The sequence below is a fragment of the Propithecus coquereli genome, unplaced genomic scaffold (assembly GCF_000956105.1).
Source record: "Propithecus coquereli isolate 6110/MARCELLA unplaced genomic scaffold, Pcoq_1.0 Scaffold103, whole genome shotgun sequence".
NCBI classification, from domain to species: domain Eukaryota; kingdom Metazoa; phylum Chordata; class Mammalia; order Primates; family Indriidae; genus Propithecus; species Propithecus coquereli.
The window spans coordinates 1,595,502-1,619,250 of record NW_012134192.1 but is presented as its reverse complement, the minus strand read 5'-3'; the positions used below and the strand labels follow the sequence as shown (position 1 = coordinate 1,619,250).

Genomic DNA, 23,749 nt, shown 5'->3' with positions numbered 1-23,749 from the left:
GGATTTCTTAACCAGTTTAAAGAACGTTGAGTTTGGAGGTTCATAAAATCAAATTTCGCCTGAGAAAATGTTATTTACACGTGTGAGGCTAGCCCTGGCAAACCTCTGGGATCCTGTTCCATTCACTCAGGCACTGTTGAGATAAGGAGAGTGAAGTGTGAGCTAAATAGGGTGAGTCTTGAGCAAGGTCATTCCTACCAGAGCACTGGAGACACCAAGCTCTCAAGGGAGCTGTGGTACATAAAAAGACGCTACTCGAGTACATTTTCAAAATATAAATATTTTGAAAGGGTAAAAATGAGGGTCCCTGTATTAGAGGATGTAAAAGATGAAACAGAAGAGGAAAAAACAGGGGAAGAAGAAAATGAAGAAGACCAGGTGAGTAAAAAAGGACCTACTCAAGAACAGTGTTTGTTCCTCTAAATAGATGATGAGAAAAATATTCCTTTTCCTTTTTTTCCAACAGGTCTTCTTTAAGCCTATCATTGAAGACTTAAGCATGGAATTGGCCAGAAAATGCACCAAACTCATCAGCGATGTAAGTGGCTTAAGTAATTTCTGTCTTACTTTGCTTTGCACGTGTAGTACTATTAAGGTATAAAGTCACAGAGCGAGGGAAAAAACCCTGAAATCATCTCTTCAAACACAATTATTTTCCAGATCGTAGAACTAGGTACAGAAATGTTCAGTGATTTCCCCAAGGTCACCTAGACAGAGAATTTCTGCTAGAGCAAATTTCCTCATTCTTAACCCAGAATCCTGTCTCCTATGAATTTTGCTGTCCCTCTGGCATGAGATCATAAGGCATTGAATTTCAGTGCATCTTCTATTTGAGAACCCCAAAGACTTTAAAATTAATATAATGATGTAATTTGTCTTGGGAGGATCTCTATCTATTATAAATGAGTGACTTTTAACATTTGGGTGACCTTTTGAAGGATCTCGTGAATGCAATTGTTTTCCAAACCAGGAAAATGCGTATACCTATATGCATATAATAATTATTTACAATTTGGGATTTATGGATTACTGAACTGCATGTTAAGAACCCTGATCTAGATGATGATTATTAGTGAAAAGGAGCATTTTGGTTGTGACTTTTTTTTAGTAACTGAGATTGGTTTATATTATATTGCAAGGGAATCCTAGAATTAAAGAACTAGTCAACATATATATGTATATATATTTCATGGTAAATATGTAAACTAGAATTCCAGAAGTACAAGGAAAAGTATTGCTCACTAGGAATGAGAATTTAGATGATCTTCATTAACAGCTGAAAGAGAATTGCTTGTACGATGGGAAGGTGGCTCCTATGAAGTGAGCATGTGTCTGCGTCTTCATTTGGAGACAGGAGCACAATACTGGTTGTTTCTCTTGTTGGTAATGAGCGAAGCGACTGGAATATTTTACGATTGTTTATTTTCAAAGAAAGTCAGTCCTGGACGCAGGGTGGGGTAGTGTGCTGCTGTGTCCTCTGAAGTCAGCCTGCGTGGGTCGACTCAGCTGTCACCTTGGGAAGGTTATATAACCTTGCTGGGCTCAATTCCTTAGGTGTAACATTTGTAATAGGAAGACTAAATAGTGGTAACACATCTAAAATGCTGAGTGAGTCGTCTGGAACATCGTGGGTACTCAATAAATGGTAGCTGTTACTAACTATTGGATCTGTAACTAACTTTTGAATCTATCCAATCACGTTTCCTATATGGGGCTGTGTTGCCTTCTGATTTGTCAGAAAAGAGCCAAAGGATGGTGGTGAGAATCCTACCCCTTCCTGTATACTTGACATGTGATGTAATGAAAATTTAAGTTAAGAATTTCTTTGTGCTATTACTTAATAATCATTAGCTACTGTATGTGAAAGTTCTTTATAAACTGCAGTAAGAATAATGAAACAACAGTGACAACAACAGCAATAGCGATATCAGCAACAGTTAAGATTTATGTGCCAGGCACTGCAGCTTGAAAGGTAGGTTCTGTTCTTTTGCCCATTTTGGAAGTGAGGAGATGGAGGCACAGAGAGGTTAAGCACCTTGCCTGGGTCACACAGTAAAGCAGAGGGAGTAGGACTTGAACACAAAGCCCTTTCTCGTCACTCTGCTGTGTAATCTCTCACTGTAGATTTCCACACAAATTTTATCTTAGCTTTATTATCACTTATTATGCTAATATTAGTAACAGTAAGCCCACCATTTAAAACCTTAAATTCCTAATGTGGGAGGTAATACGACTTTCAGCTTTGATATGTTTTTATTGAAGTGTAATTATAACTGAGCTAAACTGTATTATGTAAAGCATTAGGATTAAAGTGGTAACTATAGTTAGTAGGTGATTTTGTTGCAGTTGCTTTGGATAAGATTGTTTATCAGTGACTTGAAAACCGACCTGTGGTGAGAGGTGATGGCCTTTGTCATTTTGCAAAAGCCAAAGCCCTGTTATTTCTTGCCCCTGTAGGTAAAATCAAACACACGGCATAATTTCTGTTTGATATAGATTTATGTTGCATGGCAGAATATCCACACTGCCTAAATATTCATACGATTATTATTGTGTTTAATTTATATCTGTGTACACATTCACATTTTGCTTCCAAATACAATTCTGTACTTGCTAAGAAACTTGCTTAATTTTTAGAATTTTTACATTTACCAATAGTCTGAAAAATTATTCTTTTTGTTCCTAATGAAAGTGGAAAGAGGAATTTGTGCAATCATCTTAAAAACAAATTTTAATTTGTCCTTTCTGGAAGGAACTGGCATATTGGACTAAATCAAATTTATAGTTTTTTAAAAAGCGTGGTTAAATAGTATTATTAATAACTTGCTTATTCTTTCTCAATGTCATCAGTGCTTTTGTATGGAACAGACGAACTTATATTTGAAATTCTTGTCTCTGTTATATCTTCTGCGTGGCCAGATGGTTGTCTAGAACGCATCGGTCTTGGAGCTAAAACAGATATAAAAATTGATGCCCTGCCACACCAACTGAGACCCGAGTTCTGGTCAAGCCTGTCTGATATTTCTGATTGAGCCCATTTGTTAGTGACCTCCACTTAATGTAGCGCACCATTTCGCCCGGTCTCAAACTTAAATTTAAACCCAAACCTTCAAGTATGTTCGTTTTGTTTTATAATCCGTATGCCCCAGCAGAGCATCCGGGGTCCTCCTTTGCGGGGTCCTCCATCCTGAAGCTTAAAGAAGCCACCTTGAATGCTGTAGATCAAGTCCCACGGCTAGTGAGCCGCAGACCTGGGATTTGAAATGAGGTCTGTCTGACTCTCAAGCCTGGGGGATCAGGTTGTCCTTCCTCCCATGACGTGTGCCAGGCCCTCCATGTACATTTTTATATTCCGTGCTGCAGCAAGCCTGTGTCATAGCTTATATGAGCCTCAGTTCAGAGTTGTCACCTGGAGTCACTTCCCACTCTGACTCATTTTTGTTTTCAGATGAGAAGGGTGGTTCCATGGGTTTCTCTTCATGGAGCAGCCTTTCTAGATGCCCTTCACCGCTCTAATTATTTCTCTTTGGACCTTTTCTAACCTTCATATGTCCTTGCTGGGGCGTAGTAACCACGGCTGCGCGCAGCAGTCCAGATGCGGACAGCCTGGGTTAGGAGTAGGATGATGTTTTATTTTGCTTCCGGCATCCCTTGTGATGCTATTTAGAGCTTCTTGGACGTGGGGGCCACAGAGAGCTGTTAGATCAATCTCTGTAGAACATCAGAGCCATTTTCAGTCCTAATTTCTGCGCCTAATAGTTTAGGGCCCATCATCTCTTAGCGGCGGTTTGGATTGTCTTAACCTCACTAGGGAGGAATCTAATCTGCAGTTTTCTGCCCTCTCGCCCGGCCCTTTGAGAGCTTCCGAGGTTCATCTCTTTGCCGTGTCATCAGCTTGCCCTTTCCCCCTCTCAGACGGCTTGGGGTTATCAGCAGACCCGCGGACTTTGCTGTATCAACCCCTAGCCGGACAATTTATAGAAATGTTAAGATTGGCCCAGACAGCAGTCTTGGGAGGCCTGCACTGTTTAAAATTCTCCACAGAGAGAAAAGTCGGTTTTTCAGGTCAAGTGGCTTCACTTTGGGGATCAGTATAAGGCATTTTTCTTTTTCTTTTTTTTTTTTGCCTAGTTTCTGCTTTGCATTTGCTCTACCCACATCGTGAGATTTCCCTCTGCAGAACTCGCTGCCCAATCTTGAAGGACACCTGGTCCTCTGAGGCAGCCTCTTTTATTTTTCTATTAAGCACGTAACACTTTTTGTTCCCGCAGTCTACTGTCTTTGGTATTTAGTCCTGTTAGTCAAATATGCAATCAATTCCTCGAATAAATTAAACCTGTCCACTCTATCGAGCATTCAGAATTACAAATCTAGTAGCGTTCTGATAGCTAAGTCATAAACAATACTAGGCAAAAGGGAATCTTCAGTATGTTTCTTGTAAATTAGGCATAAAGAGCCTTCTACAGAACAAGTTTGGCCGCATCTACTCGCAGCCTCTGACTCAATGTTTTGGTTTGGAGCTTTTTAGGGTGTTCATTTGCATGGCAGCAGGAAGAACATTTTCCATGCCAATGAACATTGTTTGTTGTGGGTAATCCTTGTGATGCTGAAAACATTAAATTCTGTGGTTCCCCCTCCAGAGAAAGCTTGAAAACCTGGGAGAGTGACTTTGTCTACACGCGGCCCAATTAACACAATAGTGATGGAGCCGCAGTTCTTTCTTCCAGGGTTTACTGAATTTGACTGGTATGATTTCACTTGCGAAGAGACTTTCTAGATACTTCCAGTTAAGAATGCCTGTGAGCGGAAATATCCTCAAACACTTCCACGCCTGTCATCCAGCTCCAGCCATTAGCTAATCTCGTGCTCAGTGAAAGAAATCTGGCCGAGAGGAGGAAGCAACACTGAACTAATTTAACCCTAATTGTGGCTGAGACATTGTGGGATAAATGGGCAAGGTCAGAGGAGGAGGTGAATGTTGGGGACATCTTAATGTTCAGAAAGTCATTAGCTTTGCCCTTTTTTTTTTTTTTTAAATTGAAAATACATTGGGCTGTGTATTGGTTAAATGCAGATGGCTGCAAGATCAGGAAAACACACACACAGCTTTACAAATAAGTGTTTGCTCCCCCACCCACACACATAAAGCCTGGAGGTGAGTAGTTCAGTGTCAGTACAGTGGGTGTTATTAGTCTCTCTGGCTGCTTTCCTTGTGCTCTGCCGTCAGATAATATGGTGGCTTATTGCCTTGTGGTGACATCATTGCTGCTGCCCCCCTGTGACTGGGGAAGGAAAAAGGTAGAAGAGCAAGTGTCAAAAGGCCGTGCTAAGTCTCTCCCTTTATGCTAGAAACCACCGCTGGGAAGACTCCCAACAATGTCTCGTGGCCAGAGCTGGACACCTGGCCTCCCCAGACCAAGCACCAGCCAGAGAGAATGACATGACCATTCCTGATTTAGATCAGTCTGTCCTCCGGGGCTGGGGTAGTTGGGCCTGGCTACTCTCATGAATACATTCAGGTTCTGTCCATAGGAGCGAAGGGGAATGGCCTGGCAATCTATGCAATAGATGGTACCAGCCTTAGGTTGTAAGATGTAGACATGATTGTGGTAGGGAATGGCCAATCTATTCCGTGATTTTTGTTTTACCTGAGATTTGCATCGTTGATGGATGCGATTCCCTTTCACCTATCATTTCCTCTTATCCTGGCATAGGAAGGCTACTAATATGTAACATTCTTTATTTATATAACATTTAGGATCATTTGCTTATTGTCATTCGTATTATACAATTCCTTAGAAATCGTACACACATCTATATGTGCCTCTGTGTGTGTGTGTATGATTTCTAAGAAATTATATAATACGAATGACAATAAACAAATGATCTTCCATTTTCCAATGCATCTTAAATTTAAAGATACAGATGTCTGTATCTTTTTACTAAAGACCAAAGAAAGAAATGGAGTCCGCAATTAAGTCTGGACTATTTGCCTGCCTAGCAGAGGAAGTGAATGCTTCCCCCTTCTCCAGGGCTGCCGTCCTGAACATTCTGTTTGTGTCGGACTTTATCAGGAGGCTGTAGCCACAAGCACATACTGCCACGGTGGAGAATGTGACCGTGATGAGGAAAAGATGGTGGCAAGAGATAAAAATAATGAGTCAAACTTAAGCCTGATGATAGGTTATTTTCCCTCACACTTAATTATATAACCGAGATACTTTTTTTTTTCCTCCTTATGATCAAAATAGCCTACTATTTATCATACTGCCATTAACAGTTTAATTACTAGTGACGGAGGAGGGCGATTTGCGGGAACCTAAAATTATGGCTAATCTCTGCGAAGGAAAAAAAAGTAATTTAGTGCTTGGATAAGATAAATATGTTCTCATGTTGATTTCATGAATAAAGCAAGTGTTTAATGTGGTAGGCATCTGATATCGAAGAATCACAGCAGTGAAATGTAGCATTTTGAAATAATTTTACTTAATCTCTTCGCATGTGGGTCTACCTCGGGTCGAGCGATGCCCCTCAAATCAGGTTTGCACGAGGGAAAATCTCCATGTCGCATTAGCGTGGAACGTCAGTGTTAGTCATGTCCTCTAGGAACCAGGTAGTGTGTTCGATTCAGCTTCACTTTTGGGTTATAATTAGGCAGACCATGTAATTTATCATCTGAACTGGGGCACTTTTTTTTTCAGCTTAAGAATTTATGGTCTTGGGTAGATAAACATGACTTCATTACAGGGCGACATAACTTTCAGCAGATTACCTCAACTGGTCATAGCGTTGCCTCCCTGGTTTCCAGGTTGTGCAGCAATTACTGTGAGAGTGTGATTGCATTTTAGGTCTTTCTCCACATTTCCTGATTTCTTTTGGGCTCACATGTCCATGCGGCGCCTTCCCCTAGAGTAACAATTCTGGCCTCTCCCCCAGGCAAAGGAAGTGACTCACGTTACTGGGGAGTTTGAGAGAAGAAATGAGCATGCTTGGCCAGGCCTGTCTGGGCTTTCTCCTGCTATTCTGCCTGCCCACAGCAGGGGGGAGCAGGGGTGTGGGGTTCTGGAATGATCTCTACAGGGGGCAAGCTTTCTGGACAGGTTCTGCTCTTGTTTCAGGGAGGGGAAGAGAGTGGGGGAGGTGCTCATAAATTGGGTAAGTTTGATTAGCAGGGAATTAATTAATAACAGGGAGCCCAACATGGCCACAACTTAAGCCCCTTCCTCTAATCAAGCATGTATAGATAATAATGCTAATAGTAATCTCTACATGTTTAATTTCTGCTTCTACTTCTTAATTGATTACATCTGTCCTGGGGACTATTTATTTTCTACCTTGAGATAGGCAGCTATGTTTCTGTTTGGCCATAGGCTTAACTGTTAAGGCCCGTGGCTTAAAAGTGACAATAAACTCGGACGCATTTGGGAGGGAGGTGGCACACATTTGATAGTTACGCTCGGGAGGCTGGGCCAAGAGGACCCGTCATCTGCGGCCCCACATCCCTGGCGTTGATCCTCACGATAACTGGACCTCGCTTATCTGAAGACCAGCCTGTCCTCACCGGGCCTCCGTCAGCTTTGCAGCTCTGAGCTGGATATCTGTGTATCTGACTTGGCTAGCTTTGAGGATCATTCCACATCTGAGTATTTACTTTGGAAAATGGACTTTCTCATCTTAATGCTCTCTTCAAAAAAAGGCCATGAGAATTGCTTTTCTCCTTTCTCTTCTTATGTAAATTATTCTCTTTTCTAGATCCATTATAAAGAAGCGTACAAAACGTCTAAGGACAAGTGTACATTTGTGACGGACACTCCTATGCTAAACCATGTAAAAAATATTGGCGCTTTTATTTCTGAGGTAAGGTATCAAAAACTTGCAAACCGGCTTGCATTTTTCTTTTTCTATTTCTATAGATAAAAGTGTGTGCATTAGAGTTGGAGCATAATATTTTGAAAACACCAGTGAATGTGGGTAATATCTATATGATTATCTAATTCTATGCACTGTGTCAATTAACCCATATAAACTGATATATTTTACTATATATGGTTTATATATTTTATTATATACGTCTGTATTTTGACTCTAACCCTGTCTTATTTATATAGAATTCCTCTTGAAAAGGAATATTTTTATTCAATAAGTAGAGAGCACGGGCAAAATAGTTAATTTTAGAAGTTCTGTGTTTTTTTCCTAATAGACTTATTAGAGACACACTATTAAATGTCATTTTGGAAATAAGTAAGATTGATCAGATTTCAATAAAATGTGATATCTTTGATAAACAATTTTAAGTTAATTTAAGCTATTTTTGAGTAGGATAAAATTCAGTTCACCAGAGGTACCTATTATGAAACCACAGAGTAGGAAATACACTATATTCATTTTCCAGCTGAAAAAATCACGTGGTCTCTCTCTGACAGCATTTCGGACCGACTGCAGTTTATGTTGCATTGTAAAGCACAGTGTTAATAATGATGGCTATGACGAGACATTACTGTGGTCTGTGAATAGATCACTTAGAAGAGATAAATTTGAAATAGAGAATGAATAAAAGTGTTGTAAATGACTGACCTCTAGTGTTCTGTAAATTATGTTGGAGAAAGATCAATGTATTATTTCCGCTAATATGAAACAATTTTGAGGGAAATCGGTAGATTTTCTTTTATTAAGTACCAAAAATCCAAAGAGTGTGGGAAGAGAAGATTTATACAGGATATATGCTAAAAAATCAACACTCACATCTAGCTCAGAGTGGGAGGAATGTTGGGGACTCGTCTACACAGTAAGGAAGAACACAGTTTTGTTTATTTGTGTTAGCTATGTTAGTTCTCCTGCGCAGAGAAATTCTTGATGTTCTCAGTTATTGATTATTTTTCCTGAAGGAGTTAACTACAGAGCGGAAAAATTAGAAGTGGGCAATCTATAGTGTTCCCTTGCATCTAGTTTTCCCAAGAGGAAATGGTGGATGAGTGTTTGTCTTACGGTAACGATTGAGATGGTTTAGAGACAGGGCAGATTAGGGGTGGGAAGGCACAAAAGGACAGAAAAGCACCCCCACCTCCCACTGTAACAGGAGGAGGCTGAGAAGATTTAAATGAAGGAATGCTGACCATTGTGTTCAAGTTCTACACAGTAGTTGCTAACGACTTGTATTTTCTGGAACTACTCACATGTCGACCGTTCTCAGATCGTTTACTCCCTCATCAAACGTGAAACTGTCAATACCACACAAATAGGTTTGCATCTAGAAAACTGCTTGGGTTTAAATAGAAAAATAGAAAATATGTTCTTGCCTGTCTCATTTATAGCTTTCTCCAAGAGAAATTGGATGTATTTCTATCTGTTCAGAATATGTTTGTCAGCTCCAGTATCTAAAATTAAAATGGTCTGCAGATTTTTAAATCAATTCTGTTTCTGAAGAAAGTTTCTTTTTATATTCACAGTAAAAAAAAAAAAAAAAAAAAAAGAATGTTTATTTTTTTTCTTTCTTCCTTCCCAGGCAAAATACAAAGGCACCATTAAGGCAGATCTTTCCAACTCTCTTTATAAGCGGATGCCAGCCACGATTGACAGTGTTTTCGCAAGAGAAGTTACACAGCTTCAGAGTGAGGTGTGTTTTCCTAAATTGTTATACGATTGTGTAGGTGAAACATATAACCTGAGATAAGTTATTTATTATTTTAATAAAATATTTTTTTCTAAGTTGTTGAATACTGAATGCAAGTTGGAAGCAACTGATTAACGCACTGTCATAGTTGCTGGTGAAATCGCAGAAAATGAAAAGGACGTGCAGGTTTATGTCAGTTACTTGATGCTGTTTTTCCATGCACTGCTATTTATAGGGCACATTTTAATCTCATTTAGATAGCTTACACAGATGAAATTCTTATAGTAAATATTAAACTATTCTCTGATTTAACATATGTTCCCTAAGTGGAAAACATTTCGATAGCTCATTAAAAGTCACATAAAGAGATAATAGTTGAATTCGGGATCCGCATGTCTGTGCCCCATCAATTTAAACAAGTGGTTCCTGAAGATCCTTTTCTGTAAATTGTGTTTTCCATTTAGAATATCTCAGGCTACCAAAAAGAGCCTCCGTCAGGTGGAAGTGGCTATTTTGGTGATTGCGAGTTGCAGATGAACTTAACTGTCCTCCTGTAAACCCATTTTGAATCCAGAAGAGTTTGGGGTAATTTTCTCTTTGCAGTACATCAACACATAAGGCATTCTGAATACATTTAATCTATTGCATTTCTTAAACAGAATTTCAAAATAGGATATTTCACCTTTTTCTGACTCATTGTGTTTTCTTCATAGCACAATCTGATTTTTTTTGTTACTTTGTTAATCTATTGCTTGGCCCTCTAAACTACATAAGAGCAGGGACCTCATCTGTCCTGTTCCTTGTTCTACTCCTGTGCTTGGGACAGTCCCTGGAACATAAAGAATGTTCAGTAAATACTTATAAAATGGATTTTTGTTGAGTTCATTCATTTCCTTTTTAAGGATATGCTTCCTTTTACGTAGTTGATATTCTTTATGCCACATTTTAGGTTAATAATAAAAGTAAACACATAGAAGTGCTTACTATGTGTCAGGTGCTGTTCTATGCATTCCACACATATTTATGTTATTTAATTCTCACAACAATCCTATGAAATAGCCCCATTTGAGAGATGTGAAAACAGAAGCACAGAGAGGCTAAGTAACTTGTCCAAGGTGGCACAGCCAGCAAATGGCAGAGCCAGCACAGAAACATAAGCTGGCTCCGTAATCTGAGTTCTTAACCACATGCCATCCCATCGCTTTGCTACCACCTCCACCTTTTTCTTATTAAACAATTTGCTTCTTCCCCCAGAGTCTTTTTACTTTTAAGTAGAGGATACCTTGATAATTTTAAATAGTCTGAAAACAAATTACTCTTGAAAAATACTGAGCATAGTTATCCTTTGCAGAACATCGTTAAATAGTTCATTATTACAAATTTAAACGTCCACTGTGTACCCAACTTGGCAGTAAGCTAATCTCAGTTATGCAACATGAGGCTAAAAATATATGATGTCAAGGTTCTGCATGGCTGACCGTGACTAATATGCCCTTTATTTTTCCTGCCAACATCTGGTCACCTAACCACTTGCTGATAATATGGGCTACTTTAAAAAGCAGATAATTACAGCACAACACTTGATATGTGACAAGCAACAATTATGCAATAAAGAAAGAAAAAAAAATCTATTCTTATTTTTATACTTGGGAAGATAACATTTTCAGATATTTGCAGCCTCTTGTCTTTGGAAGCAGACAACTTTTATGCCCTTTTTATAGCATGCAAGGATCTGCAGTACATAAATACATGTAACACAGAACTGAACATGAAAGATAATCCAGATTGTATATTTTGGAATCTATCATTGGTTTATGTCAGAATAGGTTCTCACTTACATTGTTAACAAGTGTTATCCTGTGCTAGAATACACACCACTGGGAGAGATACATATGCATGCTTAATTAGCAGTGCTTTCTGCTGTTGTAATTGTCACTAAACTTAGTAGTAAGGAAAAACCTGGATTCTGAGTAAGGTGTCTATTTCAAAGAGTTACATAACTGTAACAACATTACTTTAGATTTACATATATCAACTTTTTAGTATTGTTAAAATTGTGATTCTCAGTGTTAATCTGGTAATAAGGGAGGCAAGAAAATAGACTACTGTCTGTGACAATTAAACAACTAAACTTTTACTGTGTCCAAATAGTGTCAGATTTGTCGTCTACTTAATTAGAGTATTAGATGAAGTCTGACATTAAATGGCATTCTAGGTTCTAATGAAATGTCTCCTGGGTTTTTGGCAAACTGTTAAAACAAACTATTATTTTTATTTTTTATTTTTTTTTTGAGACAGAGTCTTGCTCTGTTCCCCAGGCTAGAGTGCCATGGCATCAGCCTAGCTCACAGCAACCTCAGACTCCTGGGCTCAAGCGATCCTTCTGCCTCAGCCTCCCAAGTAGCTGGGACTACAGGCATGTGCCACCATGCCCGGCTAATTTTTTATATATATTTTTTTAGTTGTCCAGCTAATTTCTTTCTATTTTTTTAGTAGAGACGGAGTTTCGCTCTTGCTGTTGCTCAGGCTGGTCTCGAACTCCTGACCTTGAGCGATCCACCCGCCTCGGCCTCCCAGAGTGCTAGGATTACAGGCCTGAGCCACCGCGCCCAGCTAAACTATTATCTTAAAATCAGTTTGCAAACACTCTCAGATGCTTAAAATTCAAACTAAAGTGATAAAGTTAGCTAGATTCATACTTCCTTATAGAAAATGACTGAAAGGAAGAAATTTCTGAATAAAAATGGAGAGAGAGAGAAATGTGGATCTTTTTTTGGGGGAGGCTATTTTATTAGCTATCCCCTATTAACAATTTTATAAACAAAGATCATAAAGAAAGTTTCTGAAAATGGAATGGATCGTGCCATGAAGTGGTGATATCCTTATCCGGGCTGTTTCAGGCAAAGGCTAAGTGACCCCCTATCACAGAAGAAATTCAGCTTTCTCAGGCATCTGAACCGAAGATGTTTATGAGGGTCCATGTTTCATCTCTAGTGGCCCTAGGGTGCTGTTTCAGGATTTCAGAGGTGCCTATGAGATGGGATTAAAAGCCCATTTGCCTATGTAGTACGTATAAAATATACTGTAATTTAAACATATATGTACATTTTATGTATGTATATATGAGATACAAAAATATACTATAAGATCAAATATATAAGTTAAATGTATATATTACTTATATAAATATATTTATATATAAAGTATATAAGACTATTGCAATTACACTCCAGTCTCTAGGTGTCTGGTACCATAACAATCTTAGTTCTCAAAGTATGAAGAAAACAGAATTAATCTAGGGATATGCCACACAATAATGACAAATCCTAAGAAACCAAATTTATCAGAAAATGTATTAGTGTGACACAATTTTCCATTAGCTGTTTTAAGGGAGAAAATTAATATGATAAATTAAAGTTCAGCTGCCTCCAATTTGATGTAATCTTAATTCTAAAGTGGTACTTAGTAGCAGCTATAAATGAAATGACTATTTTAATGCTGCAAGTAGAAAATTACATAGCCTTTTTAAGAAGAAGTGCTTTTTAAAATTGTACTCGATGACTCACCGTTTCTATGATAACCCACAAAATGATCAGCTGCATTGGTTACGATTACAAAGTCACAAGTATGATAGTAGGTGTAAAATACAAAATAAACCAGGCATCCATCAAAAAGGAGATGGGGACATGCTAGCTCTTTTTATTTCAGAAGAAGGAATAAAGCTCATAGAAGTTTTTGGTTGGCTTTGTAGACTTGGGCACCCATTAAATTCTCCCTTCGTCTGCCTTAACGTTATAATATAGAATGTAATGGAACAGAGATAATGGACTTTCTCAACCTGAATGGAGGTTCTTAAAGAGTTTCCTATTTAACATAATTAATTGGTGAACATTTTAAAGACATGTTCATCAGAATTAGATACCTTGATGGATTAGGCTGATAAATGCTAACAAGATGAATTATACCTGGAATAAGGTGAGGTGCTGCATTGAAGTCCTGGTAACCCATCCAATAACCTGGATTAAATGAAACAATTCTGATTAAGATTGGTCAAACCATTGTGGGTACCTTAAGAAAGAGACAGATACATTGGGCTTTGGGTTGGATAAAGCATAGAGGGTGTTCAGGGCTTCAGCACCTTACGCTGTGCTGACGGTCTGGAGGAACAGAAGTCATTGACACCTGTCTTCCATGTTGCAAGTTCTGTCTTGTGAACTAGACTTTTTCTATGCGGCCTCATAGATGTAGCCATGGGGAGATAGACTGGGGTTTCATTAAAGGAAGAACTTTCAATCGGAACTTTTAAAATTTAGAGACTGTGATGTCCCAGGTTTAGTTCTCTTTTGGTAGAAGTTTTTTAAAAACTAGGTGGGGAGCCAGAGAGGGAATTTAAACATTGATAGTTGTACTAGATGCCTTTTTTGGATGATAAGATTTAATAATTTTATTTATAAAAATTAGTTTATAATGATCGCTATAATCCTTTAGATAGGTATATTATCTAAGTTTAATAGGTGGTTAGTTATGTTTATAAAAGCCTATGAGGAGTTTAAGCTTATGAGACTATTTAATAAATTCAATTATTCATCCATTCACTAAACATTTATTACATTTCTCCTCCGTATCATTCACTGTGATAAACACAGGATATTAAAAGATGTGTAAGATAGTCATAGCTCTCAAGGAGTTCATATGGTAAAAGTGTTTTCCTTAAGTTTAACTGTATTCATTTTTCATTGAAAACTAGACCTTGTTTTGTTCTTGGTGAAGAATCTTTTAGTTTTTCTTTTTAAGTTGCCTTTTGTTCTCATGTGTGAAGTCATTCCAATTCCATTTCGCATCCTTTTAGTATAAAACTTTTAATATATTTTAAAAATGAATCTTGCCTTTCCTTCATGTATTATTGTTTTATTCTCACTCTTTCAGTTATTCATTCATTTATTTATTCATTCATGGAGCAAATATTCACCGATGCTAATTTTGTGCCAGGCACTATCGTGGGTTCTGAGGATTCAGGGAACTGGACAGTTATCTTCTAGTAAGAGAAGACAGATGATAAGTAATTCTACAAAAACTAAACGAAGTGATTCAACATTGCAAAGGAGAGAAACAGGATAAATAGAATAATATGGTATAAACTGAGAAACTATCTTTAGGTTCTTCTTTAGTTTCCAACTTCATAGTCAAGTTCAGTTACATCTATTTCTAAGGTATCTTTCTCATGCCCCCCTCTCCATGCCACTATGGAGCAAATTTAACCTGGTGATGATGGATGGTATTGGTCTAATGTTCATTTCCCTAAGGAAGACCAAGGCTTGACGTATCTGAGAATTTTGCCCACATGTTATATTTTCTCCCAAAGGTTTGTGCATTTAAACCTTATATTATCTTACAGCTGTGTCTGTATAAAATCAGACCCATTCATTTAAAAACAAACAATTCACTTGTAAATATCCTATAATTCCTGCCTACTTAATCAATTGCTTTCCCAAGATTTAAACCTTGAACATCTATAATCCTAAAAGCTCTTAGATCTGCACAATTTCCCAAAACTGTACCTGAGATTTAAACTAGATGAATAGAAGTGGAGATTTCATCTTTGGTCAAGGATGTTTTGACATAAACAACAAAGGATAAGAATTAGGAATCTAAACAGAAGCACTAAGATCAGAGCATTATGGAGATTGTCTTGTTACAGAGGCTTAGGCAAATTTAATTATCAGTGATGGTATTTAAATATATAAAATGCTAGCAAAACACTGGAAGTCGACAGGTAAGATTTTATACAGCTTTAAGTGGAGCTAACAATGATTTGTGCTTTTTAAGGTTGCCTACAAGCAGAAACATGATGCCACCAAAGGATTCTCAGATTATGCCCACATGAAGGAGCCACCTGAGGTCAAACACGCCATGGAGGTCAATAAACACCAGAGTAACGTAAGGAAGCCGATTCCTCATGATTTTCTAGAAAATTGTAGCTAACTCACATCAGGGTTTATGATTATTTTGTTGAAATTTCAATATTACCACACCCCTATTCAAAAAGGACTTTAATATTTCTTATCAGTCACAGGTACATCTGAATTCTTCTGTTGATGGTCATGAACGCCTTGCAGAATGCCTTTCAATTGCCAGGTGCTTGCAGACATTGGAAATCTTGCTTTGTACAAGTCAAATACGGATCCTTTGGACCTACTGGGTTATTAGCATTTCCAGAGCATCCCTGACTTTGTTGACTGAAAAAGAGTCACAAAGTCTGTAAATTTAGAAAGGAGACCTTATTTTTTATAAAAGGTTACATCCTGCAGGCTGGCCATCCTGACAAGCTGAGAAGCAAGACAGGCACTTCCAGGGAGGCAGGGGGAAGACAGGAATTTATGCTGAATGCATTGGTCAAGTATACATATTCCACAGGTTATAGGCAGAGCTATGAATATTTATGAAGGAGACCCACACACATGTGTATTAGGTTTACATGTATGTAACATATATCCTTTGATCACTTTAGGGTGGAGATTTAACATTTAAATGTATTATAATTAGTATATGTAAAAATTCCTATATGTACAAAGGTGAAATATAGGGTGCAAGTCTGTGAACTACACGTCCTCAGGAGATGGGCCAGAACCAGTTTGTGGCTGGCAGTTGTTTATTAAAAAGAAACTCTTTGCGGTCCAAAACAGCTGTTGTGTTGGAACCCTACAAACAGGAGGAGGGTGCCAGGGGTGGGATGAAGTAAGCAAAGAAGTCTTCCGGCCCTTTGTTCTTCTCAAGTCAGCCTTTTATAAAATCTAGTAATGATTAGTAAGGGGAAGGCGGGTAGAAGCAAATGAAACATGGCTAGCCTCTGTCTTTTAGTGACCAGGAACTTAAAACTTTGGAGTCTTTTAGCCAAAAGTGGGTCCCTTAATCTGTTGAAGGGAGGTAGGACTTTATTTCATCCCTCAAGTTGAGGCCAAAGCTGATTCTAGCCTAGAATCCCAGAAGAACTGAAACAAAGAGCATCAGAAATCAATGTCCCATGGAGGGATTATTCATGAACACTACCTGTATTGTACACCAGTACTGATTCTTCTGGAACGCTTGTGGGGAGCAAATCATCAAACTTAAGACCCACGGGGAATATGAAAGCAATAGATGCCTAATGGTTGGCTTAGAAGCAGACGCCAAGAGGGAGGAAGTTATCCTGTAGAAAACGAATTTCTTCTTTGCTTGTAAGTTAGCAGGTTCCTGGCACCTTTCACGAATGTGCTCAATGACCATGCTATTCCAGTGGCCTCGAAGAGTCATTTCTTCCTGAAATTGTAGGGGAAGCTTATTTGTCTCATCATGATTTCTGTGTTCTGCAAAAGGAATGTGTGAACTGTTTGTCAGGTTCTCTAAGGGTTGGAAGCGGTTAGTGACAAAGTGTCTGTCCTAGTTGGGTCAAGAAACTCCCTCTCTTGGAAAAGTATCCGAAGCACCTTTGTCATCTCACACAGCGGCCATTCCACCCCTGAGTGCTCTTACTGAGTTGTGCTTTGCTGCCGCTGTACCCTAGAGCCTCCTCAAGCAGAGTGTCTCTTTGCAGGATGGCGACAGTTATTCGACATTAAATTGCAATAGGTCAATGTTTGAATAAAAACCAATGAGGTTTTACATTGTAACCCACATGCATACACATATGCCAATACCAAACCACTTTTCTAAGGTGATTTGAGATTGCTAGGAGATGGAGCCGCCACATCTCTGTAATTATTTTGAGGGTTATTTTAAGGGGATGCTGTTTGCTTACAGAATGACTGTGCTAATCATAATAACTACCACTTACAGAGCACATGCCACTTACCACGCACCAGGAACTGTGCCAAGACTTTGATCATTTCTAATTCCTGCAAAAACCCTGTACTCATTCCCATTTTGTGGATGACGAACATGCGACTAAGGGATCAAACTCCCGATTCTGCTCTTTCTGTTACACCTCACTGCCGCCCTCTTAAAGGTCGCTGGCAATTAGTCAAGATTTTGAATGAAATTTTAAAAACGGGGAACAAAATTGGTCATCTTCAGAATTCAGATGCACTGCGGGAAAGAATAACCGAGAAACCCCAAGTTCCCACTATTTTGATATTGAAGAGACTTTGAATTTGCACAAAAGTCCATGGGTTAGAAGGTGGTCTGGTGGCTTGGAGTAGGCGCCGATGTTACAGGCATCCCAGGGAGGCTGTTTCTCACTCTATAATTCAATGAAATTCAAATACGGAAGTTCCTTATCATAGAACTGGGCTTATTATTTTAACTCTGCCTTTTCTTTTAAAAGGTCTTTGATTGAGGGATTGAGGGAATAGAGTATGAAGCCCTTTTCTCCTTCATTCAATACTGTGTACTTATGGGAGAAAGACGTGTTTACTTACACTCCTCTGCCGACTCGACTCAACCTTTACATGCAAAGTTTGTACATATAATAGGATTTAGAAAGTGTTTAAGACTATTTACTCAGATTTAAAGTGAGAATGATATTTGTATTCTACCTGTGAAGTAGTTGATATTCCTCTAGAGTCAAGCCACTTAGAATAATACATTTGTTGTCCCTACGATATGAAATTTAAACACAGGTCTTGGAAGCCACAAGGAAAGCTGGTACATCTCTTGGTTCAGTGGGTGGATCTACAGAATCTCTGTCAAAGACAGACTCCCATAAAACTGTCTCCTGTAAAACTTCAACCCAATGAAACTCACTGCGGAGAATTTGCTAGTAGAATTACCCTTTCATAATGTGGACTGTCACTCTGCATTATGGCGACAAATGACTTAATTTAATTTAAAATATAAACGTGTCATCACATATGAATCCGATTTACCTAAAACAATGAAAGTCAGCATCTTTGTTTACCTTTTTTTTATGTTCCCACCAAAATCAAGTCAGCTTTCTAATATTTGTTAAAGAACCAAGATTTCTTTCCTCTGTACCTTTAGCAATGTGAGTAAGTGGAAGATGAGAGGAAAGATTCTTTGTGACTGTCCAACTGAATTCTCACCTCTGAATACCAGAGCTCTAAGGCGAAGAGATGCTGGAGGCAGTGGTCTCTTGTGTCACACCAAAATTGAACGATCCCAAAACAGGAAAAACGTTATTTTTCAGAATACCCTCCGCTGTAGCATATACTAGAAAAGAAATTTGGAGTCAGACCATGGTTAAAATGCTTGCTTTGCCACGTGTTGCCTAAATGACCTCCTTAATATCTCTCGATCTCAATTTTCTCATCTATAAAATGGGGACAACAATACCTACCTCATGGGACTCTCACGAGTATTAAATGAGATCATATATGCAAAGGGCTCCGCAGAAGAACCACTCCACAAAATGTTAGACCTATGTGGTCCTCCTTCAGTTTTTAAAGGGTGACTTGAGAGTTTAGGGTAAAATCATAGTTAATTTGAAACAATTAAAAGGAGTTTAACTTATAAAAGGCCCAAATCAGTATGAAATTTATATTAGGAAATGTTTAGGTCAGAAGGACATATTCAAAAGGTTCCTGAACCTATCTTGTTAATACTATAATCAAAAAAATGATTAAAACCAGCCAAACCTAAATCCTTTTGTATCTTAAGGGACATACCCCTGCCAGATTTTTCTAATGGAATTAGAGAAGCTGGAGAGATTCTATCCTGTGACTTTCCCTTAAAGATGGGCTTATAATGAAAACCCCAGTTATGTTATTAATTCTCATCAATCTTATCAGACACGAAGTCCGATAGTTCTGAAGTAAGTTAAACAAATTTTAAACTGCCATTTTACGTTTTATAAGTAATGTGTCAATACAGACTTGTGTTGAAATTGGAGTGGTAAACATTTCCAAGACGCTGTATTGGTAATCGATTCAATGTGTATTTCTAATACCTCTTTCAGCGTGGGAAACAAGAGACTAATGTTCTTTTCAAAAGTGATGTATGTATTTTCTTAAAATTAATAAAAAACTTATCAGTAGACAAACTTTCTATTCCATCAGAAAGTGAAAAAGCTTACAGATAAATCAGTAAAATGATACTAGAAAAACAATTATGGCTCTGTGTGGTTCCCAATGTGACTTACCATTATAGTGCTTTAGGATTTAGTATTAAAAATAGATATATTAGTGTTTTGTTTATCTCTAGGGCAGGATAGTTAGTAATACTTATCCTGCATTTTTTTTTACAAGATTGTGGTGGTAATAAAGTTAAATCATGAATAAGAAAACTTTTATTAACTATAAAATGATTTATAAGCAATGACAATCATAATGATAAACTGTTGTAGCTATAACTCCATATTTTACTCCATCTTTTAGAAGATTGAAAACTTTCCTGTCTTCTGAATAGTATCAGATCCTACATTTACTTATGTTTAAAAGGTTTATATTCTCTTATAGAAAAATAATATTTATAATTTAATAATTTAGTAAGTTTTTATGTATAGCATTGCCCAGACAGAAATAACCATCATTAAAGATAGAATTACCAGGCCATGTGCCTATTTGACATTACCTGGAAGGCTTATCTAATGTGAGAGTTTATGACGATGACAAAAATTTTCTTGAGATTGATTGAACCAGTGCTTTAAGATTATAACTATATACAGGTTATACTTCTTCTGTTCCACAAACTTAAAAGGCTATATATCCTGTCTAGTTTCTTCACCCCAAGAATCATGTTAACCATCAGCAGAACAGCAAAGGGAAGGGTTCTGGGCCAGTTGGATATGCTTCCTTTAAGGTCCACCTGCTCATACCTCCCTTAGCCTCCACAGGTGTCTGTCTGTCTGTGGCTTCCTTCCAGGCTGCCATTCCTGAGCTCTCAATCTTCTCAACTCCACGTGCTTGACTCGTACTTTAAGGAGAGTCTGTGGAGGTTTTGCTTTTCTCTAGTTTATTAACTCACCTACCAAGGAGCCTTGCTGTGTGAGTAGTAAAAGTTTCCTGGAAGGCCACTGTGAATCCTTTGACTATGCACGTGTCCGGCCGTACCTGCAGAATAAAGGCATCCATTTCACTTCCGTTTGCAAAATCTTATGTGAGTTTTTCCTGTTGGCCAAGTTTAACCCAGGACTATAGAAGGAAGGGGATTCTGGAGGGTGTAATTCCAGCCTTAGAAGGTGTTGTTGATGGAGCCCAGGTGTGTGCAGACAACTGGCATGATAGGGGTGGGGTGAGGATTTTATGAATTAATTCATATGAAGGATTGCCTGGCACAGCGAACATAGGAAACATGCAAAAGACGTGGCTCTTAGGAAACCCAGAAGTAGAAAGTTATAAGGAGACAACAAGCTGAGATTAAAAGACAGTAAAATGAGATGAAGATATGCGTTGAGGGTGAAAGTGAACATGGGGAGATAAAGAAGAAACTCAAAGATAAATTATGATGAAATTTAAATCTTTATTGGAGGCAACAAAGAACAGACTCGACACTGGAGAAACATGAAGTGAAGGCTGTATTAGTCAGAACTCTTTAGCTTTAGTGACAGAAATCTACCTCCAGTTCAAGTAAAAATGGGAATTTATTGGTTTATATAATTGGAAAATTCAAGCTATCTTCGGGCATAACTGGACCCAGAGGCTTTGCAGTGTTACGAGGACTCTCTCCCCACCTCTGGGCTCTGGGCTCTGGGCTGTGTACGACACTTTTAGATGGACTCTGTGTGAACTTGAGATGGCAGCTGATGTTCCCAAACTTAAATCATTCTTACAGCAGCAGAACCCAGAGAAAAGGAGAGCAGCTCTTTCTCCTCCAGCCTCAGATCCTCCACGTGACTTTGGCCTTGTTGGGTGCTGTGTCTGCCCTTCCATTAATCATGGTTTCCAAACGGACAGGGCTTCTGATTGGACAGCCTGAGTCATGTGGCCACTTCTGTTGCCCGGAAGGTGGGCTGCATTTGAGAGCCCCACAAAATCACATGGAGTGAGGGAGGAGAAGTTTCCAAATAAAACAAACAAAAAAAAAATGATAGGAAAAAAAATTTAACACATGTCTACTACAAAGGAATTATTTAGGAAAATGACCCAGATACATGGATAAGAGCAAAGAAATAAGTTCAGTGAAATAAAAACAAAGGAAGAGATTAAGGATGTAAGGTAATAATTCTAGGTGTTCCTATAGAAGAAACCAGAATCACTATTTTCAGATGAGACTAATATACTGTTATATACTATAAAAAAAAACTAAAGTAGATCATCTTGGGTACAAGATAAATGTCTAAAAATGACAATCACATGATAATTATTATTTTGCCTAGTGCAAGACCTATAGAGCAAAATGCTGCAACTTCACTGAAAGGTATAATAAAAGATTTAAAGAAATGGAGGCATATGCCATCTTCTAGGAAAAGACTGAAATACTGTTTGGATGTCATTTGTCCCTAAGTCATTTTATAGAGTTCCAGATATTTCCTTTGTGGAATTTACTAAAATTACTCTAATGTTCATAACTAAGAATAAAGAGTTAGAAGTTAAAAAATTTGAAATAGAAGAGTAGTAAGGGAACTTGGTTTAATGGATATTATGGTTGTTTAAAAAATTCCTTGTAGTCAGTTTAATGGATATTGTGGTTGTTTAAAAAATTCCTTGTAGTCGTATATTTAAGAAATGTGTGAGTGGAGCTCTAACCATTAAGTCCTTTATATGGTACACAGTAATCGAAAATGGACACTATTATTAATATTATTATTTTCTCCTCCTCCCCTCTCTTCCTTCTTCCTTCTTTCTCTTTCTCCTCTGTCTTTCTTTCTCCTTCTGTTCCTCCTCCTCGTTCGTTCTCTGCTATGCTCTGAGGAAAGAGTAGTGAACAGAGCATTCAAGAAAATAATGTAAAATCAATCATTGGCCCTCAAGCTTGCACTCATCCTGGGTTGATGATTTTCAGAAATCTTTTCCTTTCTCTCTTCTTATCTAAAATAATATTATACAGAGCACCATATTGTCATGAGAAGACTGAAGAATGGAGGCTAATGTATTGTTCCAATATGGTTAGCACTTAGGGTTTGAATCTACTTAAGAAATAGAAAAAGATACAAGTATGGGTATGTACTTTGACTTCCAAGCCTCTCTTCTGATGTGTAACATTTTTGATTCTTCTGGGTTCTGATGGACGGCAGCATGGGGCAGATGTGTATCACGAAATGTCAGATGAGCTTGCCTCAAACCCGGCAGTAAGTCATCTGTCTGGGGAACCGTGTTGCCATATCATCTGTGTTCAGACATCCTTGCAGATCATGAAATCCGGAGCTTGCTACTCTTGAATGTCCCCCAACATAAGCCCTCTTTCCTGTGGCATATTCCCAAGGAATGATATTATGGAAGCTCTCGCTAGTGATCAGTTAGTTTTCTCCTGTGTGGCTTCGTTGTGTCCTCTTGTTTGAATTTGCGGCTCATGTCAATCTTAATATTTGTTTTGAGTCACATATGCTGGCCTCTAATTTGCAATTTACATGGATGATGGGGCCCTATTCAAAGTCCTGCTCCTGCTGCCTTTGTGCCGTTCACCTCTCTTCACGCAGTCATTAGACTGAACAGCATATAATTAGGTAACTCATGTAAAGCTTAGATTTCTGAAAGGTTGCCGTTCTTTTCAAAAAGTGAGGGTTTCCATTTTTACCCTCATTCTTTCCTAAACAAAAAGACATTTCCCCCCCTGTGGTTTTCATATGAATGTAGTAACTTAGAAACAGTTAGTCCTGTAGGTGGGTAATAATTTTGGTTTGTTTTCACCTGAGAGCCGGTTTTTGTTTACACAGCTTGTATTTAACTCAGCGTAGGCCGAGGTTGATTTGCCATCATTGTGGATGAGTGTGTTGCTTTTGGAAGCCAATGAAATTGGCCTGTTTTAAAATCCCTAAAGATTGAAAATCCACCCAAGAAAACAACTCAGTTTCCAGCTTATTTTTATGTTTCTTTTACTACCTTTATGCACAAAATCTTCCTGAAATGACTTGGTAAGGTAGACCATGAAAATATAAATACTGAAGAAAACAGATGTTCTTGCTGAAATTATACTAATTGTGTGTTCACTTGTCAGAGACAGATTCATGATTATAAATGTAGTTTAAAAAATAGTCTTGGTGGTGAAGCAAATGCAAGCTCATAAAAGAGTAAATAGAAGTGTCTATAAATGTTTCATTGAAATAAAATA

General features: G+C 38.1%; 1 protein-coding gene across 1 annotated transcript in view; it reads left to right on the top strand.

Annotated features, from left to right (window-relative positions):
- Nucleotides 1-297: 297 nt before the first annotated feature.
- Nucleotides 298-23,749, top strand: part of NEBL (nebulette) — a 109,951-nt gene continuing 86,499 nt past the window's right edge. The window contains exons 1-5 of the mRNA XM_012644095.1: nt 298-378; nt 467-538; nt 7,753-7,857; nt 9,503-9,613; nt 15,437-15,547. Of these exons, the coding sequence (XP_012499549.1) occupies nt 298-378; nt 467-538; nt 7,753-7,857; nt 9,503-9,613; nt 15,437-15,547 (480 nt within the window). The remainder of the gene's footprint in view (nt 379-466; nt 539-7,752; nt 7,858-9,502; nt 9,614-15,436; nt 15,548-23,749) is intronic.